This window comes from Apteryx rowi, unplaced genomic scaffold (genome assembly GCF_003343035.1).
Source record: "Apteryx rowi isolate R43461 unplaced genomic scaffold, aptRow1 scaffold_92, whole genome shotgun sequence".
Lineage (NCBI taxonomy): Eukaryota > Metazoa > Chordata > Aves > Apterygiformes > Apterygidae > Apteryx > Apteryx rowi.
Genome location: NW_020451227.1, coordinates 414,214 through 430,774, shown reverse-complemented (window position 1 = coordinate 430,774; position 16,561 = coordinate 414,214). Strand labels below are relative to the sequence as shown.

General features: G+C 35.8%; 1 protein-coding gene across 3 annotated transcripts in view; it reads right to left on the bottom strand.

Annotated features, from left to right (window-relative positions):
- GLS (glutaminase) overlaps positions 1–14,945 on the bottom strand; it is a 61,295-nt gene extending 46,350 nt beyond the window's left edge. The window contains exons 1-5 of one of the 3 annotated variants that reach the window (XM_026091730.1): positions 14,632–14,945; positions 9,541–9,637; positions 8,913–9,034; positions 2,436–2,565; positions 1,344–1,423 (exon numbers count right to left, since the gene is read on the bottom strand). In XM_026091730.1, coding sequence (XP_025947515.1) covers positions 1,344–1,423; positions 2,436–2,565; positions 8,913–9,034; positions 9,541–9,633 — 425 coding nt within the window. In that variant the 5' untranslated portion in view covers positions 9,634–9,637; positions 14,632–14,945. The remainder of the gene's footprint in view (positions 1–1,343; positions 1,424–2,435; positions 2,566–8,912; positions 9,035–9,540; positions 9,638–14,631) is intronic. The other 2 variants (XM_026091731.1, XM_026091732.1) reach the window with 2 other exon arrangements.
- Between the last annotated feature and the right edge of the window lie 1,616 nt (positions 14,946–16,561).

Sequence of the window (16,561 nt, the reverse complement as noted above, 5' to 3'; positions counted from 1 at the left end):
AATTAAGTTTTTGACTTCAAGGGCAGAAATTAAATAGTTGAATTTGTATTCCTATTGATTAAAGCATAGATATTTTTATTAAAAATATGAAATTCTACCTTACAAGCAGCATATGCCTCATCTAAAACAAAAAGATCCAAGCAACCACTTGTCTGATGGCAAAATCAGAAGTATATTTGCTTGTTTTATTTGCAGAAAGTTTGAGAAACATTCAAAGAAATTCACAAAACCATCTTCACATTATAAAAACTACATAGATTATAATTCAGCCACTTAAGTAGGAAGCTGACAGGTAAGTATAACACTTTGCTGATAGAAAAATAATATACTTGAGATGCACCTCAACTCTCTTGCAGCAATCTTCCCCTAGAGGTTATAGATCATATAGCCAAATAAAATACAAACATATAAATCATAACAGATMACATTAAATTGACTCAAAACCAATAGTCACCATTAGCAAGCCTGATGCTCTCTTAAGCTGAATGTCCCATTCATCTGGGGGACACAAAACACTTAAATAAGTAGTACTCATAATATGTAGTATATCTTTATCAAACTGCAGTACAGCAGAGAGATGTCATCTAATCTGAGAATAATTTACCTTACTTCTCAGCTAAACTGTGTGAGGCACTCCTTTACATTTAGTTCATAACCGTTTCTGCTACACTGAGACACTGCTTAAGAGGAGAAAAAAACAAATATAACCAGAAGTTATATTTGAGATGTATATACACCCTTAAAGGGGAAAGTTTCATATACTTGAAAAGTAAATAACGTTAAATTCTCTCCAGTTTCCACATATTCATTTCTTTTTTTTAAAAAAAGATGACTCCAAAAATTTTTAGCGATGTATAATGACCATTTAATAACGCTACAGTAAAAACATTAAAATTTAGAAAAGAAACTAGCGGATGCTATAGTACATCACAACCTATAGAAAAGTTTTTAAATAGCCTCAGGCATGGTACTATTAGACAAAGCTCTTCAACTTCTGAAGATTAACACAACAAAAATGTTGTCTCTGTCTTATCCTTTGGCAATCACCGAAATTATCCAGCTTTATCATTTTGTTCAGTTCATAAATACAATATAATCCAGCCTTAAATACTACTTATAAATACTATTTAGATAATACTTATGAAAGTATCAAAATAAGCCAGCTTCAACAAAAAAGTTGGTGAAAAAAAATAAGTTCAAAAACCAAGGATGACCAAGTGGATTTTACTTCTTAAACAACTGTAATGAAGCTTTTTCATTAAACCATAACATATCGCCAAGTGCTGTATATGGCATGATAGTTGAAATCATTGAAACAGTAAASTTTAGAAGTTAAAAGATACCTCTGCCCATCCACCGTGCAAAGTGACACGCCCCACAAATCAGGGCTGAACTTGGCCAGTTGTGGAATATAGTCAGCAACCTATGACAACAAAACAGAAGAGACATTTACACAATCCAAAATATTGGGTTAAATGTTATTCTTATGTTAGTTAACCAAAACAAATGCSTGTGGAAAGGATATGTCAAGTATAACAATTATTCTACTAATGATCACATAGCAAATCTAAAACCTCATCATTGATTCATTATTTTATTCATTACATCATTACCAAATAAAGTATTTTTCTAATGAAAGCAAAAGCTTCAACATGTTCTAAGAGGAATTCATGTCCTACTAAATGCGTATTTAGGATCTTCAAATCATACAAAATTTTAGCTTGTGAAAGAGTTCAGGTTTTTCAATTAAATTAATGAAAATAAGAACTAGAATAAACTTTAATTATTAACACAGGTATGGTGTTGGCAATTATGTCTGTCACACAACCCAGCCAATCACGTACAGTAGCATACTTTTTACAGGCTAARTTTAGTCTCACAAAATTATATAGCAATTTTATAGTTCATGTAAAATAAAGAATGCCACACTATTTTATCTTTCTGACCTCAAAACTTGCAAAGATCATATGAAGATGGAGCTGTATTTCTCTCATAGTTTACAAGTTACATTGCAGACATAATTCAACTTGCAAAACTGTTTTATCAAGTTAACAGCTTCACTTTCTCCTTAAATGTTAAGGAAAAAATCTCTCTACCTAACAAAGAATGAATTTGATTAATTTCAAGAAATCTATAGTAGTCTGACACTGCTTCAGAATGGTGATAATATACAAAAGAATGAGCCTAGGGTTCTAAATTAATCTAACAAACCGAAGTCTGAAAAGATCACTGGTTGAAAGATTTTGAAGGATTTCTGCAGTGTGTTCCAGTCTGATTCCATTTTCAGAACACCTCAAAAAAATAAAGCCACAGCTGTTCTTTGCTTGTGGCTCATTTTAGCCTTAGTAACTTTTGAAGGAGAAAAAACAACAGAAGACTGGCGCGTGTACTCACGCACACACACATACATATATATACATTTACAAACAGGTTACCTTTCCTCCTGATTGTTTTTTAGCACTTTCATATAGCTCATCAATATGCGAAGTAAACGACATAAAATCTGGAATGACAAACTTCCGCCTGAAAGCTTGAGTGAGCAATACAATATTACTCTGTACACACCTGCAAAATGTTAAAGCAAAAGAGTTTTAGTATTTTGACAAAGAATTGTCAAAAAAACTACTCTAAATAGCCAGTACCTGCCACTGAGATAAAGACAGGCAGTCCCTTGAAGTTGTGTCTCCAAGAATACATCTTCGTTAGAAAGAATTTTCCATTCCATAAGTTATAATTTTTTAAATTATTTACAATTGTTTCATTGTGTTCACTTTTATGCCTTTTTATTTCAAAACTCTTATTTGAAGTTTCATCTCTAAGGTTGTACTGCAAGGTACCATCAATGTTTTATTTTGTCTTCAAGTAGCATCTAAGCTTCCAAAAGCGATCTAAGCCACGTATTTCTTAGAATCATCACTACACAAAGGTCTTCTAATCCAGCCCTTGTTCAAAGAAGTGCTAATATCAAAGTTAGATCAGGGTGCTGAGGTTAAGGGTTGGTTTCCCTCACTTCCAACTGGTTTCACCAAGAATTGGGCAAGAAAGCTACCAACAAACAAAACCAAAATGGTTTAAAAAGTATATAGCCTACTAGGATTGGGGGGAGGGGGGAGAAAGGACTCCATAAGAACTCCTAAACTTAACAAAATTTAACAGCTAGTACCTTAAATCCATCTCTTCAAACTATCACCAATTAAGTGATCTTTGTTGCATTTTACCCAAAATGCAGTTACAGTTTTGTCCACACCCTCTAAATATCAGCCCATCTGGTACATTTAAAAAACTGACGAGGTGAAAAGGAAAGGACTTATCTAAGAGAAACAGAGGACCAAAACAGGAGTTGAGACCTGCAGTTGCAAGCGGTGAGTGCGTGTGGTGGAGGGATGGTGGCTATGAATGTGAGCAGAAGCAGAGGAGGAATTGGCAGACATTTCTGTTATCAGCTGAAACACRACCTGATAAAGAGCATTAGCAGCTCTATCCCAGTGAAAGAAAGAGGAGGGGAGGTTTCACCAAAGAAACAGTAATTTCCTAAGACATTCATATTGTGCTTTCTGGCAGCATTGAAGAAAGCACTAATATACTGTTAATTTAGACAAATGAAATGTTCAAACTTAAAAATGTCTAGACTCGTACTACAAAGCAGAATGTATTCTTCCAACAAGGACTTTCAAAAAGTTTAAATTGCAATTTTTTTAGGAAATACTTTTGGTTAGAACATTTACTTCCAATAATCCTATTAATAAAAGTCACTAGTGGTTCAAAATAAAATTGCATGAACATCAGCAAACAGACAGAATTATCTTCCCCTTGAATTCCCCTCCTTCTTTGGAGGCTTCAGTTTACACTCCTTTGTACTTAGGAGACTATCTCAATTCAACTGACAACCGTTTCAAATGCTGGTATGCGCCACTCTAAGAGTGAAAGAAAAACAGCAGAGAAGTTTCTTGTGCAAATGTTGATATCTTAAGAATTGCTTAATCTGTCCAATTTGTAATAAACTTTGTTAGTCCATGTTAAAACAGCAATTTATATTGTACTTTGTCAGGCTTATCCACTCCTTTTTCATAGTCATATGGCTTGCAAAAATTCTGTTCACTTTTGTTCCCAGCAGCCTCCAATCAGAGTTACCTAACTCCAGGTGGAACACCCCCCTTTCAAAAGCAATTAATACCAGTTATGGTAGCTATGCGTGCAGAAGAAATAATAACATACAGATGCATGAGATTTAACCTTCAGATGCACTCCAACACAGTTTGTATCACTCAGACAGTGCTAAAAGCTCTTCTAAGAAAAAAAAATAGAAGTTCGTGTAACTTATTAGAAAGACTCAACGATACAGTGTGCAAAACTGGAAGGCAGTATGCACTGAAATGTAGTCCTCTGATATCACATTACACTTCTGAAACAACAGGACACACATTTACACACTTACCACTCTATACCAAGTCTAACATGCTCACTTCAATAACTCAGTTACTAAGCTAGAGATTGGTACTCATCACACAAACAGCTATGCTGGTTAAGGATAGTACCATACTTCCGCAAGCAGTTACCGCTCTCAGGCTTCTGCTAGGACAGTATCTGGGTATTTATCTTTGTTATGCCTTAATCCAGGCAAATCAAATGAATTAGCAAACAGATTAAATACAGGGGTTGAATTAATCTAGATGTGTATTTGGAACAATTACTGCATGGACAAAGCTATAGGGGTCTTAGTAAGCTCCAGTTAATGGGGCAGTAATATTTTCAGTCAGCAGAGGACACTAGTCTTGACAGCCTCTCATCTTCTGCACCTGACATCTCCTCCTCACTGATGCTTCTAAACTACATTCCAGGTATCCCCAGAGAGGAAGGGTTTAAGGCTCAGGAGAAACGCAACAATATGAAAAAAAAAAATCACAGGGAGGAATTTTTAAATAAATGAATTTTTATATTTATTCATGTATTTTTAATTTGTAGAAGTAAAGGCCTCTCTACGGTTAAACTGAAAGTGCAATATAGCCCTTATTATCCCCCCCATATGAACAATTAATCTTTCTTTCTCGGATGCTTTCATTTTCCAAACTTTATAATCTCACCCTAAAAAATTCTCTCCTGCCAAATGCCAGTCCAAGTCTTTCTTCTCCCATACGAAAACATCTCTTCAAACCGTAAAATTCTCCCAGTACATTTAAGTTCCAATACTACACACTGCTCTTCACATGAACAAAAGGTCAAAATAAAGCAAGGTGAAGACGACAGTGGTATGTTCAGAGACTCCAAGTCACCCTYCAATTTTTATGTCTATTATGTGCATATGTTGCACCTGCCCATTCATCATCAGCAAGGTATAATTCAGAGGAATGTATTAGTACCATACTGCAACAAGCAATTTTCTCCAAAGAGTAATCCAGAGACTAAATTCGATGAACCCCCATCAGAAAGATGGATGAGCACAGAGAATAGTTATTCATAGGCAACTTTCTCATAAATATTCTAGCGGAAAGTAAGAAAGCATTGCGTCTGTTCTTTGCAATGTTTGTAACGAGTTTGCTTACTTCATCCTTGAGAAGGACAAAACAACTCTGTCAGATTTACAATACATTACCCCTCCAACAACCAAAAGCTCTTCAACAAATCCCTTTCCCCACAACCTTCTAACAGAAGATTAAGATGCGAGTCTTATGAAAACTGAATCTTCAGTCTCTAGCACAAAGTTGGGACCATCTTGCTCCTTCAGCCTACAACTTGCTACATTTATCCCAAGATATTTTCTCTTATTTTGAGTTCTGGCTCAGATTGCTGATTATTGCTTTCATCTGCAAGGTACAGAAAGTAGAAATCTGCTAAAAACTTACTCTGAACTCCCACAGTTTCCAGGGAGTTGTTAGACTATCTATACAGCAGAAAGAGAACCCGATAAATCTTTCTGTTTACAAAGTTATACTATACGCGCTACAGTAAGGAACGTGAAGCTTCATTTCCAACTGGCAAGAGTAGTTTTGTACAAATGTTTAATATATTTAGACATTTTAGAGAAAATAAATGCAAGACTAATAGCTTTTGATAAATAAGATTAATATTAACACAGCTAAAGAGCCTTCTATGTCTTCAGTCACAAAAGCTTTTTAATCATTCAAACTAATAGGATAAAAACATTTATTAATATCTAGGTTAAGTATATCTAAAATGAAAGTTTTCAGGATTTGCTATCTAGATTTAGAGAGGGGCATAACRGCTCCACAGAAAACACATAAGCCAGTCTGAGATCTAGTAACAGATTGTTAGATTTATGCCTAGAATGGAATATATCCAGATTGCTGCTTCCTACCAGCAGATCAGAGGAGATTTGGCTAGCAAGACCACAATTCAAGGTCAATAGAGTGGGACAAGCAGTGCCTTGTGACAAAGGCTAAGTCTATACAGCCTACGTAAGCTACTCTGAAAGAGAAACAAATTTAAACTCACATAGTACTCAATAGGTACTATCTCATTCAAGTTTACCCTTTTCAAAATAAGTCTATTCTGAATGCCTCACAGCTTTTCTTGTTTTTTTTCTTTTTTTGCCATAGACACTGCCCAAAGTATTACTAGTTAAGGAAAAGTGCTTTCACAAGTCCAGTTAGCATTTTTCCAGTTAGCAAAGTGCTGTGAGTTAAAGAAAAAACTATGGGAAAGTGTGAGGGTTGCTTAAAAAGATTACTAGAAATTTTCATACAGATTAGCTAAAATGTTATAAATACAGATCTAAATATTAGGATATGTCATAACATGCACACACTTCATGAGGAAGATGAGAGTGCATAAGCAATCAAACAAATCTGGAAGATTAAGTTTCACCTAACAGTAATTAGATGTAAATATAGTACCATAGCTACATGGGTAACAAGAAAAAAAAAAGACAGAAACAAAACCCATAGCAAGCTGGAATACCGTTCTGCTCTCACTATGCAAGCTTTTCTCAATGAGATATCACGCTACCAGGACTATGTACTATGTTATGGAGATACATCATAAGCAGTTGATTCAAGAAATTTGTCAAGCTCTCCCTCTGAAACATGTGCATCAAGAAAGTCTTCAATGGCAGCAGCTCTGGAGATAAAAGATGAAAAATCCAAGTCTCCTGTAACATGGAGATTTTCTTCTAATTTTTTCTGTCCTTTAAAATGCAGAGCATTGAAAAGCCAAAACCTTCACAATAAGGCAATTTTAATCAAACTGCGAGGTAATGTTTAGATCAAGTAAAAAGTCGTTAAACTACTTTTATAAAGATATACAATACAGATGCATGACCTAAAATATTTTACAGGTAGTTTGGACTGGGAATGATTGATTTAGCCAAGCTTCTGCTATTGATACTCCATGTTGTTTACCCTTGCTGTTTTATTTGCTTTAACAGCTTTGGATTCAAATTCAACAGGAGAATTACCTCACCAACTTCTATGCTTGGGAACTGAAGCTTCAAAGTCCTGAGGTAAGTACAGCTGAGAAGTTAAGCGACTATATTTCAGATCTTAAACACTTGGATAAGAAAATCAAAAACAGCAAAAACAAAGAACCTTGTATGAGTCTCCAAACAGCAAACACAGAGTGTCCAAGAAGAACAGGCAACTTAAAATTTTTTTAAATCCATTTTTTTTTAAAAAACAGGTTGAGAACACCTACTGCTGTGAAGGAAAATCTGCTACGTGAAAAGGGATCACCTTGCCATCTTCTCTATAGTCTTTATGTACAAAACTGTTCCTACACAAGAAGCAACCATGTAAGTTTTCCACAAGTTACCATAGAAACATGCACTCCCCTAATACAGGGGATCAAATCCTAGAAATATCATGTAGAACAATCCAGTCTTCGAGTCTCTAACTAGCAATTGCTTGCATGGTTTGTTTGGGTTTTTTTTAAATACAGAGCCCTTGCCTACACAGAATTTCTAGTCTATCAATACAAACAAGCCCTTTTGGTGTAAATGTAATGCACAACAGTAAGAGCATTTTTCAAATCCAACCATACACTCAGAAAATTTCTGACTCTGTAACATGGAAATAGCACTAAATAGCATTATTTCACCACTTCAAAAAATGTCCAATACAGAATAATAGAAATGAACCATCTGAAAAAAGTATACTCTTCATGAAAGAAGCAGCTTTTAGATATTATGTTCCTTGCCCTGTAGGGAACAAAGAAATATAGGCTTAAAAACAGTCTAAGAATTCCATCTCCGGATTTGAGTTCCCAAATTTACAGCCTTTGGCACACAAAATAAACTGTAAATAGGGGAGTGGATGAGTGTGCTTTGAAGATAACCTGACAGTGCTTATACTGTTTAGCCGACTACAGACGTTTCTTAAACAGAAGTATCAGTAAAATACCGCACATAAATCTTTTCCAAAACAGACCAAAGCAATGTCTACAGCTCTAAGTGCTCTCATCTCTACATATCTTGAAGTTTAGTTCACCTCTCTATTTTTCATATATTCAGTTTTAGAGTTAACTCCATATAAGCTCCTAACTCGATGCCAAAAATGCTCTGAAAATCTTATGTTACACAGAAGCAGCTCACTGAACAGAAGGTTAAAAACCAATGATGCAGCAGGAAGTTTTATGTCCTCATACTGAATATACCATGTTGCACCAATTAATTTATTTGGCACCCAACTCAGAGTTGCAGTATGGGGTCAGATACACACACAAGTAACACTGATACACAGAACTCTTTTGTGGAGACAACACTGTGCTACATTTCATGAAACCACAGAGCAAACTTAATATGAAAATAGCATCAGTATGACTGAGTGTGGGTTTCACCCCCTAATTACACACTGATTTACATACCCTATGTCTCTCCTAAGAGTCATAGAGACAGCAAGTCAATATTACACATACAACATCCATTCAGAATTGTACAGCAACATTATTAACAGAAAGTTTACTTTTTAAAAAGGTCTTTGTCCAGCATAACACCATCTGAAGTTGTTTGAAGGGTCAGTCTTAACATATCCATGCACTCTTTCAACCTGGGATCAGATGTACGTAATCCTGTAGATTTGAGTGCCTATTACAATAAAACAATAATTACTAAAATGAAAAAATATGTTATTACAATAAAGCTCTCTATTGTTCAGTCTTATTTACCAAAAGAAGAGACATCTGCTACTGCATGACCATCAATACAAGGATATGTTGATACTTTTTGTTGAGCCTTTTGCCACTTTAGCTACTTATGGTTTCAAAAGATCAGTTTTGATATCCATGGTGGTCCAGCTATGCTTTACACAATCATAAATACTACCCAGCCCTAACCATACACATAGACCCCTTTAAGCATACTCTTACACTCAGTGTGTAAGTGAATAACCATACTAGTACAGTCCTGGGAGTTCTCTTACTTGATTCAGAGACAACATTAGGGGAAAAAAAAAGTCACAATCCTTGTTGTGGCTAACCATGCAAAACAGAAGTTATTTTCGTCATATTCTTGCATTTGGAACGTTAAAAATAATAATAAAAAATAAAAACTTTTAATAGTTTTCATACAGCACTTTGGAATAGTAAACTTACAGTAATGAATTTATGAACTGGTATTTTTTCTTGCCCTTCCGCAATAGTATAGAAGAGAAGATCTTCCAAGCTAGGCAGGAGACCTTGCTTCATCTTGCTGAAAGAAAGAAAACAAAGGCACAGATTAATTTAGTCCGTGTGTGTGTGTATATATGTGTGTATACACATATATATACAAACACATATACATATACACACATTTTTGCATTGTTCACAAAAAAAATTTATTATCAATATAACTGCTACCCTTAATTTCAAAGGATGTTGCAATCAAAGTTTAATTCAGCTTGAGATACAAAAAACGGTAATATCAGAAGGAGCATACATATGATACAGTTGAAATATTTGTTTGCTATTGTAAAGTAACAGTCTTTTTTTTTACTGACATGTTTATTTCTAAGATTATATTTAGAAAGTTCTTGCAGCAGATTCATCACATTTCCCTCTTTATGATGCTACAGAAGATAGAAATGCTACTTGTACAGAGAATAAAGTATTTGTAAGACTCAAAGACCTCCATGTCTCCTGACAACACTGCAAGAGTAGACTGACAGACTAGAAAAAGTAAGAAATGATGCACATGTATTATTTTCTTCAAAATTCTATTTTTAGAAATCACATTTTTTAAAAAAGAAAGTTGACCATAGACCAGTAGATTGTCAGTTAACACTAATGATTCAAATTAAGATGCAAGAAACACCTGAAAGGCTTTTGTCCATCTAAAAGCTTACGTAAGTCACATCAGTCACAGGGAAAGTAAGCAAAGCCATCTGCAGCATAATACAGTAACCTGAACTAGCTCAGGCACCAGGAGCAGTAGCTCTCAGCGTGCAGACTTAGCAGAGTTAACATGCAGTACAGGTTCATCTCTAATGACCAGTGTGTAACAATAATACATTGGCTTTAAAATTATTCCATGAGATGTACTACTTACACGTCTGTATCTTTTCACAACTTAGATCTCTATTTTAAGTGAAATGTGAAAGAAATCTACCAGATTAAGTATCAAGACTCCTTCCAAGAAGGCTATAATACTGACCGTTCTCCTTCAAAACCTTCTGAAGTTCAATAAAAGTCTTACCTCAACAGTTTCATCTTTCCTTGATATTCCAAAGTATCCCACAGCAAGTAGGAATCTAAGTCTATACTCAACTCTTTATACTTCCCCTGTAACTAATATATTGCAACAGATTCTTGGAATCCTACTTTAGGAGTACACACTTCCAAACAGGCAGCGACAGCAAACAGCAGATCAAACAGATCAATCCTTTTAGTCCCCTGAAGCGCTTACATTTGTTTCTAGACAAAGCCAACTTAGACAAAGCCAATGTTTTAATATTTAACAAACAAAAAAACAAAAATAAAAATCATATTCTAGTAAAATGTAGTCCAATTAAAATGGACAGTATATAGTCTTACATTATTTTAGCTATCAATTTTAAAGATCTCTTGTAATCTAGTAATATTGGGAATACTTTGTTACTACACTATAATAAATAAAAGTTATTACCTAAAACTATAACTTTGCATAAGAGAGAGCACACACGTGTGTGCACATGTGTGTGTAAAACAAGCAAAATAATTCAGATCATGAAAGTTTTCACATGATTAAAAATTCTTTGAACTGCAAAGAAAGATAACTCTCAGACTTCTGGGTTATAAGTGCAATAATAAATACTGCAATTAGACACAGAACCTAGGTAGGCCAATGCAACCTTATAGGCAGACTTAATCCTTCCTCCTCTCCCAATATTAGCTTACTCTAGTTCACAACAGGTCAGATTGATGATTAATTATTTTTAATAAAAAACTGCTTATATCTAAATACCTTCTAAATTTTGAAGACAACCTTTTTGATTACACTCGTCTCCCTCCTTTCCTCACAACCAGCAGTAAAAAACAGTAGTAAAAATCTCACTTCTTATTTTCCAGTTTAATACCTACATACTAAGAACAGAAGACAGCTTTGTAAGTCAACAGAMCTTTCCTTGTTTTTCAGTCTGGATTAGTCTGGCTGACTAACGCATAGACAGGCTGGCAATTCAACCAAGACAAACACTTACAACTACCTCAAGCAAATTACTGAACAGCATTTTTCTTGAAGAAAATTTAAGTCATCCATTTTGCACATTGCAGTTCAGTCTTTGGAGAACAGCATTTCCAGACAAGCCAACAGAACCAAAACAACCAACATACCAATAAAACTTTCTTCCTGTATCTGCATCTTAGCTTTGTAGCTATGTACTTTTCTTAAAGCTAAGTAACATATTTAGTCTTCACCCCTGAATTTTACTTAAATGCTCTGTATAAATGGGTAAGCTCCCCAAAGTGCTGAGAATAATTTAACGTTTTATGTAATGTCTCTGTTAAAAGACTTGCTAATGGATTGCTGAAGATCTGATAGCATACATCCAAATCCATATTCCACTTTATCAGTTAAAATTTCTTAATATGTTTGCAAGGGTTTGGKTTTTTTTCTGTGAATCAACTTCATTACAAGTTTCTTAACTATTACTCAGAATTTTGCAGCTGTCCCAAACATGGAATTCCTTGGAAGGGTGCAAAACAAAACTTCAAACATTTGACCAAGATTCTCTGCCTCTTCATAAGACTTACATCTATTAGATGTGCACTTTTCATAGCGTACATATTCTCTCCTGAAATAGTTTCCATATCGTTCACATCTGCTGCTGCTCCATATTGAGTCAGTCAGCTTAATTTAACAATAGATCTGCGCTGGCTGCCAAAGCAAAGAGGACAGCATTCAATATATTTACAGAAAATTACTCTTTCTCAAATAGTCCATCTTTTGATAAAGTTTATCAGTTAAATAGAGGTGGAAAAGCTTGCTCTGCAATTTATCAGGTCAATGATGTCAGTAACTAATGTTTGCTTAACCTAAAAGCAATGTTTTGGCACCATGAGCACACTTAGCAAGACAGTGTTGTTCAGCACAGGTTGTAAAGAGCTATGTTTTTTAAGTCAAGGGAACTTGCTATTTTCACAGTCAAGGTAAAGTGGAAACTCCAGTTTATTCTCTGCTTTGTGATTCACACCAAATTCTGACAAATTAAAAAATGTAAAAGGAAAATAATTAAGCATCAGGATATTACAACTAGACTTCTTCAGTGGTACTCTACTTTGTAGACTAGAATATGGTAGATGCTCCACTTTTTACAAGTAGCATGCAGAAACCACAAGTGCAAGGATTTTGCTATTCCTACCGGACCCACAGAGGTCCTACAGAGACAATTTTATTTTTATAAAAGCTGAATTATAATTCTTTCTTACAATATAAAACAGTTTAAGCACTAAATAAGGTGGGTGATTTTTCTTGTTTTAGACAACTGCCTTATAGATTATTATAACTGCCTTATCTATAAATAGATGGACTGAAACTGCCAATTCATTTCACACAAGCTGCTCAACTGCTGATGAAACTATCACTTCTGCTATCTAACAGGGATGAATGGCTAGAGCAAGGAAGCCTTCTCCTAGAAAAACATTCACTCTTTCCACTTACGGTGTAACTGGATAAAATGCAGAACAGATTTACAAAATCATGAATGATCTAAAGATATGACAAGATTGATAAGGGTACCAGACCTCATCATTAACAATAAGACATCAATATAAGCTCACAACAATTAAAAGTTACAAGTAAGGGGCAACTTGCAGTCTGAATCTACTCTTTATAGAGCAGGTACCCCGCAGAAGCTGCCACAATACTACAGATAACTGATCTCAGCTGAAACATGAATGCCTGTCACATCACCAAAGTACTAGCTCCTGTCCATGTGCACAGCCAGGCACTGATCCCATTAACAATGGAGGGTAACCGATTACCTAAGAACTTTCCAAGATTCAGGGAAAGCTATATTTATAAACCTTCATACCAAAGATGGTCACATTTTAGCAGATATCAAAGTGTTTTTGCTAAAAACGAGATCTGTTACTTCAAAACTTCAGTTAGCCTCTAAGGAAGTTAYCAGTAGTCTGATGGAAACCAAGGTTGAATATAGTTTCTTGCATCTGCGAGTTATTGTATTCATTCTCTGTCAACACAGTCAAGGTGAGATGAACCACGCTCTGTTACTCTATAGTTATGCCTCTGTAAACTGGCCTGGATATCAAAGTAAAATTAATATAAAAATATATTTCCAAAGTTTATTCCTGTCCTTAAAAAGGAGCACTACCACTCCCTTGTCAATTTAAGAAGAAAATGATGAAACACCTTTGCTAAGCATTTTATTGTATTCCATAAACTAATACCCATCACTACTATAATTTAACTGTACTTTAAAAATCAGACTTGGTCAAGTTTTGCTCCTTCCCCTCACCTTACTAAAGCCCTCATAACTTAGAAACAGCTTATACGAAAGTGAACTATGCTTGGTCCCACAACTGTTCAATATAAGATGTAGAAAGAACAATGCACAGTTATACTGAAAGTAGAATTAGACACTTAAATGTTATACAAGTTTATAATTTAGGATTTTACTAGATTATAGTTTCTTAAACATTTAAGCATGAACATAGATACGATTACAGTTTAATCCACAGCCTTTGTTAGTCAAAATTAGTGGTCTATAACCACTTCTCAGGTTAACCTCAAATATTTTTCCTTTCCAAAATTTATTAAGTCTCAGGCAAATATGTACACAGGAGGCTGGAAATCATGGAATAAAGGGGTGGGGGTACATGTTTAGGAAAATATGTGCAAGAGGATCTGGATGAATAAACAGGTTATGCAATAGGATCCAAGTTATTTCCTTAGCTACAGGCCCCATAATTTACTCACTACTCCCTATAAGGGATTAATCTGTTCTACATTTCTGTACAGTCTTTGCATGAAACATTTTAACTTTTTAGTTGTAACTACTATTCTCTGTATACAAGACTGTTAAGCAAGCAAACAAGCAAGAAAAACCTCAATTCTGTCTTCTGACATTGCAGGTTATTCCAGTATCCTAGAACCATGACTTTACAATAGAAGCGCAAGAGAGGGGGGGAGAGAGAGAGAGAGAGGGGAGAGAGAGACAGACAGTCAGACAGACAGACAGTTGCCCGCAATCCACCTGCAAAACACACCAGTGTGAATGCTGGATGGGGACAGCAAGGCGCTGGAATCGGAACACAGACCAGATTAACTCAGGCCAGTTGTCAATTCAGATCAGCATCCAAGAGATCTTCACTCTCCTTCCAAATCCTACACCCTGCCTTAACACAGCAATGATTTCCACATGCTCCGTACCACCTACAGATGATTAAGGAAGATTTTCACAATCCTGCATTAAGAAAAAGCAGAATGGAAGTATCCAGCAGTTTGGCTAATCCACATTAGCCAAAAGTTTGGCTAGTATGCCACCAGGAATTCCTGCACAGCCTGAACTGAAAATAAAACATTTCCAGCTTTTTCTTTGCTCATAGTTAAATGCATAGCTATCCCTTTTTCAATGCTTTAGATAATTGTTCTTTGTATATTTTGTGGTAAGGCTCGAAGAACAAGCATCTGGCTTTCAAATACATCCTTTTGTCAAAGGAAAGAAATACGAAAAAATGTTTAATATTTGTGACTCTACAGCTTTTCCAAATGTATTAGAAATAATACTATTTCCCTAACTGATGGAAGTTGTTATAAATACTCAGTTTAAGAAAACATCACCTTTTGGATATATCACCTTTCCAACATATTGACTACCTTGAAATACATATTATCTAATGATTCAAAGAAAACACCTCACAGTGGGTATATTTTTTTTTGAAGTTTTTAATGGCACTGTATGTATTTCTCACCGAAAATGAACGTATAAACTTTATAAACCACACCTACTTGAACCACYTTAGAAGTAATTTTTTTGTTCCATAACTTTAGGCATAAAACTAATTCAAAGGACAGACTTCATATACAACAATATATCAAACAATAATGTAATCTACTAACAATAAAAATACATGATATGTATTGTTATACATGGTTATATAATCTAACATGCATGTGTATAGACTTTTTTTTTAAAGGAGTTTAAAGGCATCAAGCGTAATTTCTGCTGTCAAAGGCGACTGTATCCCACTGAAACAAAGGCTTGAATCAAGCCAAGCAGCAAAATATGTGGTGGGAGGAGGGGGGAAAAAAAAAACAAGATATATTCTTTCCCCTGCTACCAGACTGAACAAGTACTAGCTCGTACAAAAAACACTCTCCCAAACTAAAACAAGTTAAGGGCTGAAGCCTTCCAGACTGACCTTGTGGAGTCTCTTCCAGATTGCCTCCTAGCAGTAGGTTAACAGTGACTCTGCTCACTGTTAAAGCACCATGCCCTTTCTTGGCCTTACTCCCTCTGTTTTTTGCTTTTCTTATTCCTGCTAACATGTGCAGCAAAGCATCGGAAAGAAGCCTGGTTTTACAGATTTTATTTACACCTCCCCATACACAGCAAAGCACAGCAAAGACACGTGGGCAGTCTATGAGAGAGCCAAGGGGCAGGTCCCAAACTAGCACAAAGGGGGACGAGTCTTCGCAGGGCTTGCAGTTAAGCTGTCAAACTTTCTGCAAGAAAGTATCAAACATACTAAGTGTACACAGGCTCAAAAAGCTACTGGACGAACTAGGAGACAGAAAAAAAAAAAAAAGAGACTCTTTGCAGAACTGCATAATGCTGGAGGCTAAGAGAGCATTCAAGGGAGTCACCACTATGTTTGCCTTGTCGTTATCCTCTGTCCCAGGACGCCGCTGGGGTCGTTATCAGGGACACAAATGGGAGTTGATACACCTGTCCCTGACTCATTCGTGTAAGAGTATTTAAAGTTCTAACTGAAGGAATACAAACTTCAGAAACATATATGGTCTCATCATTCTCATACCTGCGCGCACCTTTGCCACCTAGGCACAAGTGAGGACCCCCCCGGCACAGGGGCGCACCCGGCAGCACCCCGGAAACGCCCCTAAGTACCACCAGCCGGCCCTGTCGCTACGTGCGCTAGACGCGGGCAGACCCGCTGAGGATGCTGCTGCAAAACC